The sequence below is a fragment of the Eptatretus burgeri genome, chromosome 18 (genome assembly GCF_056783735.1).
Source record: "Eptatretus burgeri isolate ZD-2024b chromosome 18, Ebu_testis_v1, whole genome shotgun sequence".
NCBI classification, from domain to species: Eukaryota; Metazoa; Chordata; class Myxini; order Myxiniformes; family Myxinidae; genus Eptatretus; species Eptatretus burgeri.
The window spans coordinates 36,713,227-36,733,500 of record NC_140978.1 but is presented as its reverse complement, the minus strand read 5'-3'; the positions used below and the strand labels follow the sequence as shown (position 1 = coordinate 36,733,500).

The window sequence follows — 20,274 nt, the reverse complement described above, 5'->3', positions numbered from 1 at the left end:
CACACTCACACCTAAGCTGTCTAGCCTCGGTTCGAATACCGACCCAGCTATAAACTGTCATCCCCGTGTTTCACAGGCAGTGTGATTCATCATTGTGCGTGCCGTCCCTTGAATGGACGTTAAACAGGCGTTCCGTCTGCCACCATTAGTTAGTGGACGTTAAAGATCCCATGGTGTCCTTAGCGAAGAGTAGGCGATATTCCAAATTCCTGCCCTAACCAACAGAGGGCATTGCATCAGCGGCGCAGCCGTGCCGTCAGCTAATGATGTGACCCTGCAGCCTTGTGCTGCATACAAACGAAGAAGACCAGTGTGTAATATTTTCTAGAGAGACCAGTATAAGCTCGTGGATATACAGAGGCCTTGTTCTGGCTCTGCATGCTAATATGGCAGAAATCAGCCCAGCATAGTTGACTGGTAGGGAGGAACACAGAATAACAGTTTCGGGTGTTTTTCTTTTTTTAGCAATCACTTACCGTAAATGGTGCACCGAGTGGTAGACAAGTACAAACACACACAATGTTTAAGGGTGGTTATAAGCAACCTTGTGTAGGAGGTGGTGTGCTGCCTTTTTTCTGTTTTCCTGAACTGCGATTTTCTTGTAGTAGTCGATGGAAGCCAACATCTGAGTCTGGTGGTCGAGAAGTCTGCACAGGGCTGCCTTACGCTCTGCACCTTTCTTCATTGCATTTATGATAGCCAGTTCCTCGTGGCACCATTCTGTTTGAAGCACAAGGCCGTTCTTCATAACAGTTACAAATCACACTCGCAAAAAAAGTTTTGAAACGTTCTCATTGGAATTCATTTTAACAAACTGCCAATCTGGACTTGCTACTGTCATAATTGGATTTCAAAGTGCCAAAACTTACTTTCCAAGCTGTAGAATAGGAACTCAAAGTCTTCCTTGCTTTTCGGGTTCACACAATGATCTATTTCCCATTGCTGACGCTCTTCCTTATTCTGTTGTTTTAGTTTCTCCATTTGTAGATGCCACTGAGAGTTTTCCATGCATATCCGTTTTAAATTCTTCACGAGCATGCGAGCCAACCACGCACGGAGATGCTTCTGCAGGAGAACAACCTGAGACAAAATAATCAGTTTTCCATTAGGAACAGTTATCACACAGTTTAACCGTTGGTTGTCATCTAAATTTGCCTGTTTCAGAAGATGGAACAGAATCCTCCCAGGATTTAAAGTATCCACCTCCATTTCAGTAAAGGACCACGTTTCAAGGATGACATTGCTAATCAAGGTGTCAGTACCCAGGAGACTTTCATCTCAATACCACGGAGACTAGAAAAATGACCAAGTCCCAGGATGTGAAAAATGTAGTCGAGAGAACCATGAAGCTGAAGAGCACAGACATTGTGCCAGTGATAGTTGGAGCAACAGGAGTTATAAAAAAGAAGCTCACCGAGATCTTAAAAAAACTACACTGAGTAATATTATGACAAACGAGCTACAATTGGAGGCTGTCTGGGCTTCAGTGACAATCCTGAAAAGAACCCTCAGAACAACATGAAAACTACAAAGCTTCACAACTTGGTCCATGAAACGTGATCCTTTGTGGAAATGGAGGTGGATAGTTTGAATCCTGGGTGAATTCCGTTCTACCTTTGAAACCTGCAAATGGAGATTAAAACCAATGGTAAACCTGCAATGCTACAGCAGTTAAATTTATTCTGTTCTTTCAGAACTTTCACATTATTTTATGACAGGATAGTTGAGGGATTATAACATACCACCTTAGAATCACTTCGGTCAGGAATTTCATTGTCAGGGGAATTGGGCCCATGCAATCGGTGAGAAGGATTATAAATCAAGCTGCTTCTTGCACTTTCTTTTCGATGTTGAAGGCCCCTCACTATTTTTAAAAAGAAAGGCCTTCGGACCAGCCTAATTTCAAATTTGCTGTATCAGTCAAATATATTATATATATATGGATTGTGATTGCATTCTTCAAGCAGATAAATACAATTTCATGAAGAATGAAAGAGCAGTATGAGCTTTTCATGTATGCGTAGTCCAAGCACCGCCTGTCTCCGGCTGGGGAAATGATGTGCCTCTGGCACAGTCCAAGCAGCGCCCCTCTCCAGGCTGAGGAAATGACGTGCCACAACCACAGTCCAAGTTCCGCCCCTCTCCCGGCTGAGGAAATGAGGCGCCACCAGCACAGTCCAAGCACCGCCTGTCTCTTGCTGGGGAAATGATGCGCCCCCGGCATCGTCCAAGCACCGCCCCTCTCCAGGCTGAGGAAATGACGTGCAACCAGCACAGTCCAAGTTCCGCCCCTCTCCAGGCTGAGGAAATGATGCGCCTCCGGCATAGTCCAAGTTCCGCCCATCTCCAGGCTGAGAAAATGATGCGCCACCGGGACAGTCCAAGCCTGTCTTTGGCTGGGGAAATGATGCGCCTCTGCCACAGTCCAAGCACTGCCTGTCTCGAGCTTGGGAAATGATGTACCACCACCACAGTCCAAGTTCTGCCCCTCTCCCGGCTGAGAAAATGATGCGCCACCGGCACAGTCCAAGGACCACCCCTCTTCTGCTGAGGAAATTACGTGCCACCAGAACAGTCCAAGTTCTGCCCCTCTCCATGCCGAGGAAATGATGCGCCACTGGCACAGTCCAAGTTCCACCCCTCTTCCGGCTGGGGAAATGACGCAACACCGGCATTGTCCAAAGTTCCATCCCTCTTCAAGATGAAGGAGCTGGGCTCCACAAGCTGACTTTTGTTTGGAGATATTTTTGTTTGTGGACAGTTTTGTGATTTTCTTCTTCTAGAATCGTGACTTTGATTAACATCAGTATACCAAATTTAAATTTTCGAGCCCAACTAGAAAGTACTAACATTTCCATCAGGCAGTGAGTGAGTCGGTGAGTGAGTTGTTAGAAAGAGCTTTGTATACAGGATGGACCTTAAAAAAGGGCAACATTCGATCCTGCAGAGATTTTCTTCGTAATATTGTTGTGAATAAATTTCAAATTTCCTTAGATTGCCCATGACACTGTTTATTAATTTATTTAGTTATTTATTATTTTGCAGGTCCTGTATTGAAATAATTGGGCAATTTAACACCGAGCAGCGCATCTTTATTTATGACACTTGCTCCTACATTGAAACAAAGTCACTGAAGAAGATGTTGAGAGCATTTCAGGGAACATTCCCAGGATTTCATGTACTTGATTACCAAACAATAAAGGTGTTGGTGTGAAAGATGAAAGGTACTGGCCCATTACAAAACTTGAACAAGAAAAAGAGCAATCAGAGATTGCAGACTCTTACCAGGACTTATTTTGAGTGGTGTATTTTCATAGGTTTGAGGGTAAATCCAATATGACTGCCAAACCATGTGACTTAGGATATCACATGTCTGAACCTTTTGTTCCTCATGGACAGGCGGTCATACGTGTAAAGTTTCGCCTCAATTTCTTCAGCCACTTCAGAGAATAAAATTTTTGAAGGTTTAAAAAAACCCCAAAAACAATATGGCTGCCAAATCATGTGACCGATGATGTAATGACTTTTTTTCTGTGGACCATTTTATCCCTAGATGACCCTCAAAAATTTTCATACTGATCGGATGTGGCGTTCTACGTATGCAATTGTGACGTCATAACAAGGGCACCTATGATGCGATAAAAAATCAACCTCATTTCCCATGAGGAGTACTTTCTTTGTGCTGAGTTTCAATTTTTTCCTTGGTGGGGTTTCAGAGATACAGAGGTCCAAAGTTTTGTTTTTCCAACATGGCTGCCACACCAGTGACCTATGACGTCATAATTATCATTAAAACATTCTACATGAGTAGTTGCACCAATAGTGAAAATTTTGTCTCAATCTGACTAGCGGTTGAGGAGAAAAACATGAACGTTCTGTGTGGACAGACAGACAGACAAATGGACCCAAATGCAATTCCATCTCCTTTGGTGAAGGTAACTCGAACGGCACTCGGTAGAGCGCGTATCTCCACCAGGCTGAACAGTTTACGTTTTATATCCCACTGTTTGGCTGGATCTGCATCTAGACCTGAACCAAAATCTAATCGCCTTGTTCTTCACACCTACCCAATTCATCCACCCAGTTTCGTTTAAATCCGTCCATATCTTTTTGAGATATCGTGCTATATATCGTTTTTGGCCCTGCCACTCGATGGTGAAGAATCACTTCAAAAAAAATTACAAAAATTATCGGCCAGTCCGGATTTAGATCTTCACTAAAATGGAATCAATTCGTCCTTGTCAAACACCCAACCTGTCCACCAAATTTGGTCCGAATTCGTCCATAACTTTTTTGAGACATCCTGCTCACAGACAAACAAACAAACAGACGGGTGAAAACACAAGCTCCGTCCACCTTTGATGGCAGAGGTAATTCGGGCACTCACAGCTTCCTCCCTCCGTGCGTGGATTTCATCTGCCGTGATGTACTGTCTTGGAAAAATCAGCACTTGGGTTGTGTTGATGTTGAAGTAGCCAGCTCTGGGCGTCTGTGTGGAGGTGGTGTTTGCAGTCTGTTGGGACTGATGCTTCTCAGACAGTGTCTGCAAATACATGGCTTCATGTAGTTACATAAGTGTTAAGTATTAAAATACATTTGCAATGATGTCTGCTTAAAGGTTGTACAGTCAGTGCAGGGATGGCCAACAGACTTCTTCCTATATTTTCCCCAAATTTTAAAGAGGACTTCTTCCTTAGTATTCTCTGCTCCAGCGGCATCCTCCATGATCCCAGGGGGAGAGCATGCATGGACACGGAGGTGACCCGAGGATCAGATATTTCAATCGTCTTTGTATAGACGGTCCTTGGTCCCTTGTCAAAGGGCTGTTCGGGGGGCATGTGTTGGTTAGGTTTTATTTCCCCAGTGTAATGTCTCTCCCTCCACCCCCTCCTCTTCTGTTACTTTCAATCTTTCCTCCTTCACACCATCGTTCTGTTCAATCCCTCTGCTGCTTTCAATCATTCTTCCTTCACCCCATCGGTCTTACCTTCAACCCCGCTGCCGTTCGGTCATTCCTCGGTCCGGCGGAGTTCCTCTCCGTTTTCACTGCATTCTTACATGCATATTCATGGTGTGGTGTTGGATGAAAGTGATTGTGACTCTGCGGGCATCATGTTGATGAGCTGCCCTGGGGGCAGCGCTCTCGAAGAGTGCACGGGTGATCAGAATCAAGGCTCGGGAGCATGAGCCTGTGTGGAGTTTTGGATGTGGTGCTTGTACCAGTTCACATACAATACACGGTACAGTTACTTACACGAGCCGAGACAGAAAGAGCTCACAAGAGGAAGAAAAAGAGATGCAGAAGGCTGAGAGACGGGGAAGGCTCGTGAGAGGGGAAAAAAGGCATGTGAGGGTGAAGAAAGAAAAGTTTCACGAGCAGTTGGTGTCAGGTAACTGAAAAGCGGGTGAAGAAAATAAGGGGGGAAAACACTCCTTCCACGAATGTAGTCCTCCGTTCTTGATCCTGTCAGCTACGAAGGACGAAGAGGGTGAATGGCGGCGCCTCATTTACGGGAGGGCAGAGGATGAAGAAGCCGAGGCAGAGGAGAGGGCGAGTCGCATTTCCAGCTTGCATATCTGGGATGCCGTAGAGGACTCGCTTTCTGGGTCTGGGCACCTCAAAGACGTGGCTGTGTCCCAATCACGTCACATCGCCACTGCCAATATTCCCCATCCATTTTCCTCCGCATTCTCTAGTGTATTGGGATGTGTGAGGTGAGGGAGAAAGGGAAAGGCTGCTTTTCTTTTCTCCATACGTTACTTTTATTTTATTTTCAAGTCCTTGTTTTATTCTTCTCCCCTGAGTGAATGATGGCCAAGTCTTTTGTGTAAGATTGAATAAGAATACGTGTGATGGTTAAATATGCTTTTATGTGCCTTTTTGCTTTCTTGATCATCATAGTCATCATCGTCGTTTTATGGCTATTTCCCTGCTTGCATGTATAAGCCGTGGGTCACCTACTGGCTGCTGTCCAGGCTACATGATCCCTTGCAAGCCATCTTGTTAGGCCTTTAACTCTTAGATAATCTCTCAGCAACACATCCCATGTTTTCCTCGGACGGCCTCTAACTCTCCTTCCATTCACATTCATATGAATACACCTCTTCACACAACTACCCGCCAACATCCTTTCCACATGTCCGAACCATCTCAACCTACCCCGATGCATAACCTCACTAATGCTTTCAACACCTAACCTGTCTCTTAATTCCACATTTGATTTCCTATCCTTCAGTGTCACCACATATCCACCTCACCATTCTCATTTCATTTCGTTCACACCTCCGTTCACCTTTTTGATCACCTATGTTTCGCTGCCATACATCATCACGCTTCTAGCGCAAGCTGCATAAGGTTTCCCCTTAAATCGGAGACAGATCCTTTTCGATGTCAATAGGAGTAACAACTCCCTAAACTTCCTCCAGCCACTTCCCATTCTTGCATTCACTGCTGCCTCCACACCACCACCTGCACTAATCATATCACCAAGGGAACAAAATTTATCCACACATTCCAGGGATATATCCCCAGAAACTAACCTTTCCACTCTAACTGGAGTCACTTGTTTACCTGCACAAACAGCACATTTGAAGTCAGGTACCACCTGCAGTCTACCCCTGATGCCACCCAGCAGTCGCAGGATTGACACAACATTGAATTGCTGCCAACACCTTTTCTACAGACAGCACAGGGCCACCTTTCTCTTTTTTTACACATTTCCTTTTCCCGCACCACTAATCAGTACTTTCGTTTCCCCTGCATTCACTTTCAGTCCTCTGGCCTCCATACCCTCCTTCCATCCTGCATATTTTTCCATTACTTCTTCCATACTGTCGGCTATCAGCACCAAGTCGTCAGCATACAGGAGTTCCCAAAGTGAGCCTCTAACTTCCTGTGATATAGCCTCGAGAACCATGATGAACAGGATTGGGCTCAAGACTGACCCTCTGATGAACACCCACTTTCACTTCAAATTCTTCACTCTGCACTCCAATCACCGTCACAGAAGTTTTTGGGCCATCATACATTGCCATGACTACCCTAACTAACCAATCCTCCACACGTAACTTTCTCATGGACCATTGTACCACTTCCTGAGGCATCCTATCAAACGCCTTCTCCAAATCCATAATATATAAAGCACAGTTGTTTATTCTTCCCCAGATATTTTTCCTGTAATTGCCTTACTATAAAAATTGCCTCTGTCATGCCCCTTTCCTGGCATGAAACCAAATTGCATTTAATGTATATTGTTGCGAATTCGCGCCCGCCGGCGTGTGAGCGGCCACGTAACTCGAATCGCGGCACGTCGCCCACCGGACGGACAATTCCGTCGTGACCCTCTCGAACTAACGCCGGGAACTAGTCACGGGTGGGCCTTTCGGCCTCACCACGATCGTGCCAATCGGCCCCCCGCGTGGGATAGGGTTGTTCGCCAAATTCGACCTACCTAAGTACCCACACGGAGGGTAGACCGGGCGATCGCACCTCGCCGCAGGTCGACTCCGGACACGGGCCACTTTAAGCGACCCGTTCCGTACTATCGGGATAACCGAGCGGTGTTATCGTCAACCTCGATGGTTCCGATTAATTATCGGGCATATTTAGCCCACTACCAACCCTTTACGTGAAGTAAGATGGAGATTCAACTAAAGAAAAGACGAAGCGAAACGGGAAAACAGTTCAACATGAGGCACATTTATTCCGCGGCACATGGAAAGCGCACATATACAATTACAACAATTATGCACCAAAAGCAATTGCAACAAAAGAAACACAACAATGCAGAGATACTACCGACTACGCGAGCACACGGCAACACTTACACAGTTTTACTTTACATACGGCGCCGACAACACATATACTCAAAAGCAAAAGAAAAGGGCCACCCTAAACGACAAGGGGACAGACGGGGCCTATGGGCGCGAGACCGGGCGGAGCCTACCCGTCTTGTGATGAGCCGCAAATGTGGCGACGGTGCGCCGACTCCGCACTCCTCCGCGGGTTTCGTTGGCACTGCTTGGAATGGGGTGGGAACGGGGCCCCCTTTCCGCACTATCTCAGCGCGGGGGGGGGGGGGGGGGAAGGGGGAATTGTTGATGCTCTGGGGAAAGAGGATAGCTGGCTTGCTTGGGTCCCGCGACGAGCGACTCCACTGCGACCTCGACCGCGCTCCCGGCTTCCCCTCTCTGCAGCTCCCTGACAGACTCCGAACCCCGACAGACTGACTCTCCTCCAGACCCGTCTTGACTGCTGCTGCCACACTCAACCGCTGCCACACTTCTCCAACTCGCCCGAGCCCAAAACTGACTAAATTCACCCCGCACTCTGCGCTTTATAGTACGGCAGGAGAACCCATATGCAAATTTCTGGATCAGAAGGAGCTCGGGGTGGAGCCACGCTCACCCATTGGACGGAGAAAAAGGGGCGTGAATCTCCCCTGATCCTCGAATTTGCATATATCGATTCTACTCCGACACGCCTGGAGGCGGGGCCAAATCGCCCCGCGCTTGCTGATTGGACGGATCAGAAGTGGGCGTGTATCATTCCTGATCCGACTTCTCCTCGGAAAGGCCGCTATTTGCACCCGCGGCTCGGCGCGCGTCCCACACGAGGCCAGGACAGCCCGACGCCCGGCGCCCACAAGCGGCGCGGGAATGGCCGCAGAAGGAGAGGCGAAGGTGGTGGAGGGTTTAAAGTGCTGGTCCATGGCCATGGTGACGTTTGGAATGGCGGTGATGCGATGTTTGCGGGAGCGAGTTGTGAAGGTAAAGGTCATGACTGTTGGCGTTGTTGTTGTTTTGAAGCGGCGTTGTGGTCGGGGGTTGTTGTGTGATGGCGGTTGAGACGTGGTTGGTTCAAAATAAAGATAGAACAGAAAAACGGCTATCTTAAAGGGTCGCAGCCCGAATGAATCACATTTATTCCCTCTAAACAACGGGTTTGGGGCTAACTACACATGTACTTACAGAGATATCTCACCTACGGGACCTGAATGGTGGTTTGCCAATTTCCTCAACCGCAACAATATTAACACTCTGTCTTATCAATTTATCCATGACTCTCTCCACCACTTTCATTCCATGGTCCAGCAGCTTCAGACCCCTATCGTTGCTCCAAACTAAGGCATCACCCTTCCCTTTATAAATATTCACCATTACACTTTTTGACCACTCATCTGGGACAGATGTCTCCCTTATAATTGCATTTATCAATTTAGTGATTAAATTCACTCCAATATCACCAGATGCCTTCAGCATCTCTGTGCCAATACTGCTCGCCGCTTTACCATTCTTCATTTCATCGATGGCTTTCTTCACCCATTCATTCTGTATCTCAGGTGGTTGGCCCTGCACCGGCTCTATTGCCTCCAGAATATCCTTGTTCCAAGGAAACTCCTGATTTAGCAGGTGCTCATAGTAACTCCTCCAAGCATTTCTAATCTCCCCATAGTCAACCAGTACATTTCCCACATCATCCTTCACACATTGTTCTCCTATGAGATCCTTATTGTTCTCCTATGAGATCCTTATTGACCAATCATTTACTTTGCTATCCTAAATATCTCCCCTCTACCATCTGCATTATTTATCACATCTGAAAGTGAATCCTGTACTATGTTTTTTCCCTTCGTTTTCTTGCCCTAAGTTTAGCCACAAAGTATTCCTTCTTATCTCCTCCCTTTTTCCAAATCTGAAACAGTTTTCTTTTTTCTTGAATCGCCATATCCACCTCATTATTCCACCACCATGTAGCCTCATGTCGAGCTGGGCCCTTCGACCAGCCACATGTCGTTTCAGTAGCTCGCAGCAGCCCATCTTTTAAAGAGTTCCATCAACTCTCCTACCATAGGGTTTCCAAGATTCATTTCCAGAAGTTCCCAATAGAAATGTTCCTTTACATTCTGATCTCTTAGTTTCCATACTCTTCTCCTTGAGACGTAAGGTTTCCTCTTTTTCCCTGCTCCAACTTAACTTTACATCACACACGAGCAGACTGTGTTGTAAGGCATATTCTTCTCCACCTATTGTTTTCACATTGTGAACGAACTTCCTGTCTAATCTCCTAACTAGAAAGTAGTCTATCTGGCTCTTTATACCTCCTGACTCAAAAGTGATCAGTCTGCTTGGCCTCTGCTTAAACATTGTGTTGCAGACGACCATATCGAAAGCATCCCCAAACTCAAGTATTCTTACAACTTTAGTGTTTTTCACTCCGAAACCTGACCCACCATGCACACCCTCATATCCTTTTGCCAATGCTCCAACATGTCCATTCAAATCCCCTCCGATCACAACTTCTCTCTCGCTAATCCCTGAAACAACATGCACAAGTGTGTCTCAAAACTCATCCTTCTCCTCCTCCTCACTTCATCCTATCTGTGGGGCGTATGTTGATACTACTGTTAATATACGCTTATCAAACAACAGCTTTAGGACTATAACTCTTGCATTTACCCTCCTAACCTCCAACACCTTCTCCACCCACTTCTCAGCCACCATAATCCCAACACCACCAGTTCCAGAGTATAAATACTTGTTTTTAAATGATTGCTTGCTTGTGTGTTTGTAATAAATAATTGTTTGTTGTTATTGCCAATCTGTCTCAGTTGTCTTTTCCTTTATTGGTCTGACACAGTGCACAAGTATAGTTAGATGGGAAATTGTACTCCACCTGATTTGCTGTGTTAGCCGGTGCGTACTTGGCAGCTCCGCTTGGCTGCACCCAATATGGTAAGTGAACACAAATGCACATTGAGGGCACAAAACTTGCTTGGTGCGGTCAATCCACCCGAAACGGTAACACATGAAGTAGTGTAACCCTGCCAGGATTGGCGGTACCAATCGGCATTCATGGTTGCAGAGCAACCCACCTGTGCATGGAGTTATCTATGCCCAGTGGTCTCAGGAACAGGCGTTCAGGAGGGACTTGAGTGCTTCATCTCATGGCGAGCCCCGAATTCCGGATCTGTAACAGTATTCTCTGCGCCAAGCGGCATGCTCCATGATGCAGTGTCCGTGACATTGCTGTGAATTATTGGATAGATGATCTGCAAAGATTGCCTTTCTCGCAAATCATCTTCTTTTGTATGCAGCATAAGGCTGTGGGGTAGCATCATTGGCTGAGGACAAAGCTGTGCCACTGATGGATATATCCGGGCAGCAACTTGGAATTTGGCCATTGTGTCGACAATAGCTCACTGACTCTTCATGACGGACACTGTGGCATCCTCAACATCCACCAACAAATGCCGGTGGAAGGGACACCCGCTGAACATCCATCCAAGCGACAGCACACACATTGATGATTCACCCTGCCTGTGAAACACCGGGAATGCAGTTTATAGCTGGGTCGGGATTTGAACCCAGGATAGACAGCTTAGAGGAGAGTGCGCGTACCTCTCGGCCATCCTGCCATCCCTATGAAAGCTGATGGAATTCGTAATCATACATGCACGTCCACGAGCAGATGCATCATGTGACATTTTTTTCGGGTCCATTTTTATCTTGCCAAAACGAAGTGTTTGCAAGATCTGTTGCTTGGTAAGTTTTTTATCTTGCCAAAACGAAGTTTTTACAAGATATGTTAGTCAGCTTGTATGTTTTTTGTTTTTGTTTGTTTGTTTGTTTGTCTGTAATCACGTATAAAAAATTCTGCAGAGCACAGTTATCATCAGAAATTTTTGTAACTTCGCATATCAGAGGCCTATAGAGGTCCCTTTCAGTGCACAAAATTTTGAAGGTCAAGGTCAAAGGTCAAGGTCACTTTGGCGCAAATCAGGGGAGTCGAGGAAACTCTTATTTTTTGAGTAATTTTGATCGGATCGTCTTCAAACTTCATGGGAATATAGTTCATGGTCTGGCGCTCAGCTGATTAATTTTTGGTGGCGATTGGCCTTGACCTTCATATGTTTTTTTTTTTTTTGGTCTGTAATCACGTATAAATCACTCTGCAGAGCACAGTTATCATTGGAAATTTTTGTAACTTCGCATATCAGAGGCCTATAGAGGTCCCTTTCAGCACATAAAATTTTGAAGGTCAAGGTCAAAGGTCAAGGTCACTTTGTCGCAAATCAGGGGAGTCGACGAAACCCTTATTTTTTGAGTAATTTTGATCGGATCTTCTTCAAACTTCATGGGAATATAGTTCATGGTCTGGCGCTCAGCTGATTAATTTTTGGTGACGATTGGCCTTGACCTTCATGGTTAGCACCTCAGGTCAAACACATTTGACCCCAAGGTCAAATTTTCAAGTGTTAGGAACCATATCGTGTAGTACCTCAAATTGAACACCTTGATGAGTGCTTTCGAGATATGTCAAGCTTGAGACATTATGACGTCATTTGGTGACGTTATGAGGCAAAAGCATATTTTTCATGGTTACTCTGTAGAAAGATTCTCATCGGAATCTCTCGTAGGCAGATATTCCTCAAGGAGTCGCTCCTGGTGGATAGCAACTCTGTTCACCTCAGTGTGACCTTAAAGAAGTCGCACGTGGTCACCTTTTGGCAAGATACGGGTCACCCTGCAGGTGACATTGGTTTATTTGTTTGTTTGTCTGTAATCATTGGATTTTTCACCTTTATATCACTCTGGAGAGCACAATTCTCATCGGAAACTCTTGTTGGTACACATATCATAGTATTATTACAATACCCTTCAGCACACAAAAAGGTCAAGGTCACTTTGCGGTAAATCATGGAGGTCGACGAAACCCTTATTTTTTGAGTAATTTTAATCGAATCATCTCCAAACTTTATGGGAATGTAGTATATGGTCTGGTGCTTAGCTGATTAGTTTTTGGTGGCAATTGGCCTTGACCTTCATGGTTGGTGCCTGAGGTCAAACATATTTGACCCCAAGGTCAAATTTTCAAGTTTTAGGAGTCATATCGTGTAGTCCCTCAAATTTAACACCTCGATGAGTGCTTTCTAGATATGTCAAGCTTGAGACATTATGACGTCATTTGGTGACGTTATGAGGAAAACGCATATTTTTCATGGTTACTCTGTAGAACGATTCTCATCGGAATCTCTCGTAGGCAGATATTCCTCAAGGAGTCGCTCCTGGTGGATAGCAGATCTGTTCACTTCAGTGTGACCTTAAAGAAGTCACACGTGGTCACCTTTTGGCAAGATACGGGTCACCCTGCAGGTGACATTGGTTTATTTTAAAATGTTCGTCAGTATCAAGAAAGTAGGGGCAGCTCGACGCTGTTCCCATCTGAGTACTTGATTTGTGATGCTGTGACCTTATAATAAAAACCCATATATACTGGGCTGATATATCCATTGTGCGTTGTCCATGTCCCGTTATCCATGATGATTGACATTGATGTTTCCTCCTTCCATAGACTTCAGGTGTTACATGGAACATCGAGCGTAAGACAGTTCAAACAACATTTCTCTACTTTTGACGTTCCTTGAATGAAATATTGTTTTACCTTTCTCCTTAATTTTATGCATCTCTGAATTCAAAATGCATTGTCTTTTGTACAGTCCGAGTGGGGGTTGTTGTGAAACATTCAAACAACCTCTTGAACTCGTACCTTCAGATCTTCCACAGATTGAAGTCTGTTGTGGAATACCCTTTCATGGCCCCACAAGAAAATTCCAATGGAGACAAATCAGATGATCTTGGCAGGGTACTCAATGAATCGTCCTCCAAGGGATATCAAACGTCCAGGAAAGTTTGTGTTCAGCCATTCCATAATGGCGCAATTTATATGGGACATTGCATCGTCGAACTCTTTCGTATGCAGCACCATTTGCCAGGGCCGCAGCTGTGCTGCTGATGCAGTGTCCTCTGTAGGTTAGGAAAGAAATTTGGAATTTGTTCAGGGTGCCGGCGATAACTCACCCACTCTTCGCGAAGTACGTTGTTGGATCGTGCTGGCAGACGGGTGTTTCGGCTTAACGTCCTTACTCTGAAAGGCATACGCATTGATACCTCATCCAGCTTATAAACACCAAGAATCAAGATGGCAGTTTATACCTGGGTCGGGATTCTAACCCAGGCTACACAGCTCAGAGGCTCGTGTGAACACATATAGGCTATCCTGCCTGCTGCCAGCCTTACTGAAACGAATGTGATCTAATGTTTCCCTTTCTTCTTATAAAAACAAAAAACTTACAAGCATTTTAACCTGTACGTTTTATGGAAAACCCTGCAGGTGCCCGCTGGCATGTCTCACCTGTGTAACGTCTCACCTGAGTATCACGACTGTATCTCTGTGCAGCTGTGGGAGGTCTGCATCTCTTGAGGCTCTGTGTGCTGGCATTGTGGTACTCGGTTCCTGTCCTTGTGTCACGGTACCCACCAATGAATGGCTTTGGTATCACTGCGCATTCAATCTCCCCCGACGTTTCCTCCAAAGCACCTCCTTCTGCCTCAGTGTAATGGGGGTGAGAATACAGCGCAGAGTATATCATTCAAAATCAACATCCTTCCACAGGTAAGTTATGTAGATCTTGTGATAATAATTCAGCGAATTTGTGAACCATGCTATCTCATCTCCAACTTCGTGTCAATGCTTAAAGTAACATGTAATACTGTTGCGAATTTGGAAGCTTACTGCACACAACAGCCAGGTCCTATAGATCAGCTATATCGGTAAGTATGTGTTTCTAGTTAGGATCCCGTCCTATGTTTAATGGGTGATTAATTGTATGTGCGCTGTGAGTTATTTTGATAGTTAGGATTTAAATTACCAACAACAACAACACCTGCCCTCGCTTCCTTCCACCATCATCCACCGGTACCATTGCATGCATGCGTGTCAGCACGTATGTGGGTGGAGTCCAGTGTGCTAGGCAGGGTTTCTCTGGACGTTGGTGTGCTGGCTTCACCCCAAATATGGGCACAAGCGTTTCGCTCTCGCTTCGCCCCAAATATGGGCACAAGCATTACGCTCTGGCTTCGCCCCAAATATGAGCACAAGCGTTTCGCTCTGGCTTCACCCCAAATATGGGCACGAGCGTTTCGTTCTGGCTTGTCTCCAAATATGGGCATATAGCGTTCTCTCTGCCCAATGAGGGAGTGCGAGCGGGGATAAGAGAAGCGCGCGTGGGCCAAAACGGAGAGTTCAGAGAGTTGTTGAGAGTTGTCTTCTGGGCTTCGGTCTTCGGATGTCTGGTGGTCTTCTGAAGCCAGTCGTCGCCTTCCTGGGGTCCCACCAACAGAGCGTCTTCTCTTGTGGCCCGCGTGCCTGTGAGCCTGTCCCGCGAGGATCGTCTGCCTGGGCTTGGAGCGGCATTGTGTGGCGGGTTCGAGTCCTGCCACCCCGGATCGTCGAAGACCGCACGAGGCGGAAAGGTCCAAGAATAGGCTCTGACCTGCAGCTCGCCTTTCCTTGAGCTGGAGGCCCCCAATAAAGACCTTACGGGTCCGTTTATTTTTGGGTGTACGTGTGTGTGTGTGTGTGTGTGTGTGTGTGTGTGTGTGTGTGTGTGTGTGTTTGTGGCGCCAGTCTATTAAGTAAAACTGCATAAGTGCTTGTACATAAATTGCTATTCCTTCACTATTCGGTTAACTCTGCCTTCTTGCGTGCTCCCCTGCCCCATTATAAATAAATATCCCTTTTGTTAAATGTTCCAGCTCGTTTCTGTGTTTCTTTCATTGGCTTGGCATGGTGTGGAACGAGGCCGTAAATTGTAAATTTGGCCCGACGGGCCTTGGTAATCTCTGCTCGGGTTACACATGGTTCGGGCCCAGTAACGGCTCGTTCTGCTCGAGGTCCGTCGAGGGTGTGAATTCCCCGGTAGCTTTGTCTGCATGGGTAATTAGGTATATTGAAGTTTGGCAGTTGACCCTACCCCACGCGGTCGAATTATTGGCGATTCATGGTCTAGTAAGGGACCCGTGCCTTTCGGACTTATCCAAAAGGCACGACCTCAATTCCGGTGTGTTCGGTGGAGCCGACTCTACTGCTCCCTCGAGCGGTCGTGCTCACCACCGATACTCGGCCCCGTAACAATACGAGTACCTTTGCAATCCCATACATCCCAAGAATCCTCAACAGCTCCACTCAAGCAAGGGTAATAAAACGTGATGGGGTTTCCATGATGATGATGAAGGTTTGAATCCTGGCCCAGCTATAAACTGTCATCGCAGTGTTTCACAGGCAGGGTGATTAATCAATGTGCGTGCCGTCCCTCGGATGGATGTTAAACTGGGCATCGCATCTGCTGGAGTTAGTCGGTGGACATTGAAGATCCCTTCACGGTGTCCTTCCTGAAGAGCATGTGAGCTATCCCCGGCATCCTGGCCAAATTCCAAATTATTCCTACTCTAACCTACAGGGGCATTGTACAGGGGCACTGCATCAGCAGCACTGCCACACCCTCAGACATTGATGCAACTCGTAGCCTTGTGCTGAACAGGAAAAAGAAGACCAACAGACTCCGACATGTAGATTTTTATGGTAGTCATATTTTAATTAATTTACTCTGAAAAATTTACACTCAATCGTTATTTCTGTCAGGAACGCATAACCCCATTAATACATTAACTAAATGGGATTTTAAAGTTCGATTAATATTCCTTTGATTGAAATGATGTTTTCCAGGAATGCATCGATGACATAAACAGGGAGGTAAATCTTCTGCTTCCAAATCTTGTGTCCCAAACCCATTGCTTTCTGTACACACCTTACCCAGTCACAGCCAGCTGTGCCTGGACTCTGTGTCCTTTTATTCTGACAAGGTGGAGAGTTTGCTGTCAAACCTCGACTCAGATTCTGCAACCGGTCCAGATGACATCAGCCCACGTGTCCTAAAAACCTGCTCCTCTGTTCTTGCTCACTCTCTCTCTTCTATTCACCCTCTCATTTGCTCAAGGTCATCTGCCATCTGCTTGGAAATCAGCAAACATTACTGCCCTGCATAAAAAAATGTGCAAAAACAGATCCCTGCAACGACAGACCAATCAACCCTCTTCCAATCATCAGCAAGGTTATGGAATCCATCATCGCTTCAGAAATTAAATCCTTTCTCTTCTCCAATGGCTTGATTTTCAATCATCAATTTGGATTCAGACCAGGTCACTCAACCCTGCATATGCTGCTTCTGCTCTCCCAACAATGGATGGAGGTCCTCAATGCCAGACATGAAATCAGAGCCATATCTCAAGACATATCGCATGCCTTTGTTACGGTCTGGCACCCTGCCCTGCTCACCAAACTCTCTTCCTTTGGTATCCATGGCCATCTCCATTCGTGGCTCGCAGACTTCCTCTCCTGCCGCAGTCAACGTGTGGCCCAAAATGGAGTTCTCTCATCCCCTCTTCCTGTCCAGGCTGGAGTTCCTCAAGGCAGTGTTCTGTGCCCTGTTCTTTTTCTGGTTTTCATCAATGATCTCTCTGACTCTCTGGAAAATCCTCTTTATCTCTTTGCTGATGACTCCACCCTCTGCCGTACCCTCTGTCATCCCTCAGACCAGCAAGCAGCAGCTTCTTCGCTCTCTGCAGATCTGGGTAAAATCACAAACTGGTCCAACACGTGGAACATGTCTTTAAATCCAGACAAATCTCCCACTCCCACTTTGTCTCTCCGAAAGGACCGTTTGGAACCCCCCTCCTCCCCCCACCCATTTACTTTCTCAACAATCCTCTGGAAGAAGTCCTTTCATTCAAGCTTCTGGGTCTCACTATCTGACATGATCTTTCCTGGGAAAGCCACATTTCCAAGCTGGCATCCAAAGCTGTCGCCGACTGGGCATTCTCCATCGTGCAAAGTCCTTCCTTGGCACTCCTGAGCTCCTGACCACAAAACAAAGCCTTCATCCACAGCCCAATGGAGTCCTGCTCTCCCCTCTGGGCTGATGCTCCTGCCTCTCACCTTTCTCGGCTTCACGCTGTGGAAACCAAAGCATTTGGGATCATTGGTATCTCCCGTGATGAGTCTTTGGGTCTCTCACGCTCTCACGACAGGCAGGTTGGTGGTCTTTCTGTCTTCTACAACCTCCTCTCCAGCTTCATCCCCCAGGCATCTGCCCCCCCCCCACTAATTTCCACAGGGCACTCAAGCTCCACCAGCAACCCCCTTCTGTTAAAACTACCAAAATCAAAAATAACTGCTCACCTTCATTCTTTCATTCCTCTTTTTTTTCCACCTTTGTAACAAACTCCCACACTCGCTTCAATCCCACTATTCCCTCAAGGCCTTCAAAACAGCTGTTCACCACCATCTCTTATCTTCCCCCATCCAAAACCATCTTTTCTACCCCCGTTAATCCACCCCAAACCAACCTCCTTTAAATTCGCTGCTTTCCTTCCTGAAAGTCCCTATTATGTCTATCTTGTTTAGCCCGTGTTCCCCACCCCATCCATCTCCCTTCCACAGATCTCCTCATGTCTCCGTTCCCCACTATTTTGTGCTTCCCTCTCCCGCCCCTCTTATCTCCTGCTGCACTTGTTATATGTTCTGTGTGTTCGCTCTCACACGAGCCTCGATATTGTATATTACTAAAAAAAGTACGTGTGTGTGTGTGTGTGTGTGTGTGTGTGTGTGTGTGTTCCTTATTCCTTCCTCAACTTTCTCTCTCTTTCCCTCCCCCCTCCCCACTCTTTCTCTCTCTCCATCTGTCTGTGTCTGTCTGTCTGTCCCCTCCTCGCTCCCCCTCCGAATAAAATGCAGTACTTTCCTCCCATACCCCTCATCTCTCCCCTCTCCCTCTCTTTCTCTCACACCCCTCCCTCCTGGAGTGTATAGCAACGTTCTGTGAGGGGTGGCTCTCCCTCCCCCCTTTCTCGTACCCCTCCTCCCCTCCTCTTCCTCTCCTCCCCCCTCCACCCACCCCTCTGCTCTGCTTCACACCTCCCACTCATTTGTCTCCTTCACCTTCTCCTCCTCTTTCCTCCACCCTCCCCTCTTCTCTCCTCCATTCTCCCTTCTTCTCTCCTCCATTCTCCCTTCTTCTCTCCTCCACTGTCCCCTTCTTCTCTCCTTCACTCTCCCCTTTTTCTCTCCTTCACTCTCCCCTTCTTCTCTCCTTCACTCTCCCCTTCTTCTCTCCTTCACTCTCCCCTTCTTCTCTCCTCCACTCTCCCCTTCTTCTCCACTCTCCCGCTCTTCTCCTCCACTCTCCCCCTCTTCTCTCCTCCAACCACACCCCTTCCCCCTCCTCTCTCCTCCAACCCCACCCATTTTCCCTCTGCTCTCCTGTCTCCCCCACCCTCGCCCTCCTCTCTCTCCCACCCTCCCCTCCTCTCTCTGCCATCCTCCCCACCTCTGTCTCCGCCACCCTCCCACCTCTCTCATCCTTCCCTCCCCTACCACACCCTCCTCTCTCTCTTCCACCCTACCCCCACTTCTCTCTTCTCCACCCCTTCCCTACTCTCCCCCAACCCTCACCTCCTCTCCCCCACCCTCTCCTGCTCTCTCCCCCACCCTCTCCTGCTCTCTCCCCCACCCTCTCCTGCTCTCTCCCCCACCCTCTCCTGCTCTCTCCCCCACCCTTTCCTGCTCTCTCCCCCACCCTTTCCTGCTCTCTCCCCCACCCTTTCCTGCTCTCTCCCCCACCCTTTCCTGCTCTCTCCCCCACCCTTTCCTGCTCTCTCCCCCACCCTTTCCTGCTCTCTCCCCCACCCTTTCCTGCTCTCTCCCCACCCTTTCCTGCTCTCTCCCCCAACCCTCACCTCCTCTCCCCCACCCTCTCCTGCTCTCTCCCCCACCCTCTCCTGCTCTCTCCCCCACCCTTTCCTGCTCTCTCCCCCACCCTTTCCTGCTCTCTCCCCCACCCTTTCCTGCTCTCTCCCCCACCCTTTCCTGCTCTCTCCCCCACCCTTTCCTGCTCTCTCCCCCACCCTTTCCTGCTCTCTCCCCCACCCTTTCCTGCTCTCTCCCCCACCCTTTCCTGCTCTCTCCCCCACCCTTTCCTGCTCTCTCCCCCACCCTTTCCTGCTCTCTCCCCCACCCTTTCCTGCTCTCTCCCCCACCCTTTCCTGCTCTCTCCCCCACCCTTTCCTGCTCTCTCCCCCACCCTTTCCTGCTCTCTCCCCCACCCTTTCCTGCTCTCTCCCCCACCCTTTCCTGCTCTCTCCCCCACCCTTTCCTGCTCTCTCCCCACCCTCTCCTTCTCTCTCCCCACCCTCTCCTTCTCTCTTCTCTCTCTCTCCCCAGGTTGGGGTCGCAGTGGTGTGTTTTTACAGCACGGCGACATCGCGCTGTTATAATAATCGGCCTTTCTGTCCTGTGTCTTCTGTCACACTTATGGCCGCGTACGTCCCTTTGATCTGAGGGCTATAAATAGAAATTTGTCCAACGTCACAACTCTT

At 47.5% G+C, this 20,274-nt stretch overlaps 2 protein-coding genes across 5 annotated transcripts in view; one reads left to right on the top strand and one right to left on the bottom strand.

Moving 5' to 3' along the window:
• The window catches only part of DNAH12 (dynein axonemal heavy chain 12), a 323,986-nt gene that overhangs the window by 32,915 nt on the left and 270,797 nt on the right, over window positions 1-20,274 (top strand). For 2 of the 3 annotated variants that reach the window (XM_085863779.1, XM_085863782.1), the window contains exon 1: window positions 14,322-14,455. The exons of the other annotated variant lie outside the window; for it this stretch is intronic. In XM_085863779.1, the coding sequence (XP_085719905.1) occupies window positions 14,400-14,455 (56 nt within the window). In that variant the 5' untranslated portion in view covers window positions 14,322-14,399. Of the gene's footprint in view, window positions 1-14,321; window positions 14,456-20,274 lie in introns of those variants that run through there. 3 annotated transcript variants of the gene reach the window in all.
• The window catches only part of IQUB (IQ motif and ubiquitin domain containing), a 35,157-nt gene that overhangs the window by 14,407 nt on the left and 476 nt on the right, over window positions 1-20,274 (bottom strand). The window contains exons 2-5 of one of the 2 annotated variants that reach the window (XM_085863783.1): window positions 14,211-14,386; window positions 4,388-4,543; window positions 870-1,080; window positions 545-720 (exon numbers count right to left, since the gene is read on the bottom strand). In XM_085863783.1, the coding sequence (XP_085719909.1) occupies window positions 545-720; window positions 870-1,080; window positions 4,388-4,543; window positions 14,211-14,386 (719 nt within the window). The remainder of the gene's footprint in view (window positions 1-544; window positions 721-869; window positions 1,081-4,387; window positions 4,544-14,210; window positions 14,387-20,274) is intronic. The other variant, XM_085863785.1, reaches the window with a different exon arrangement.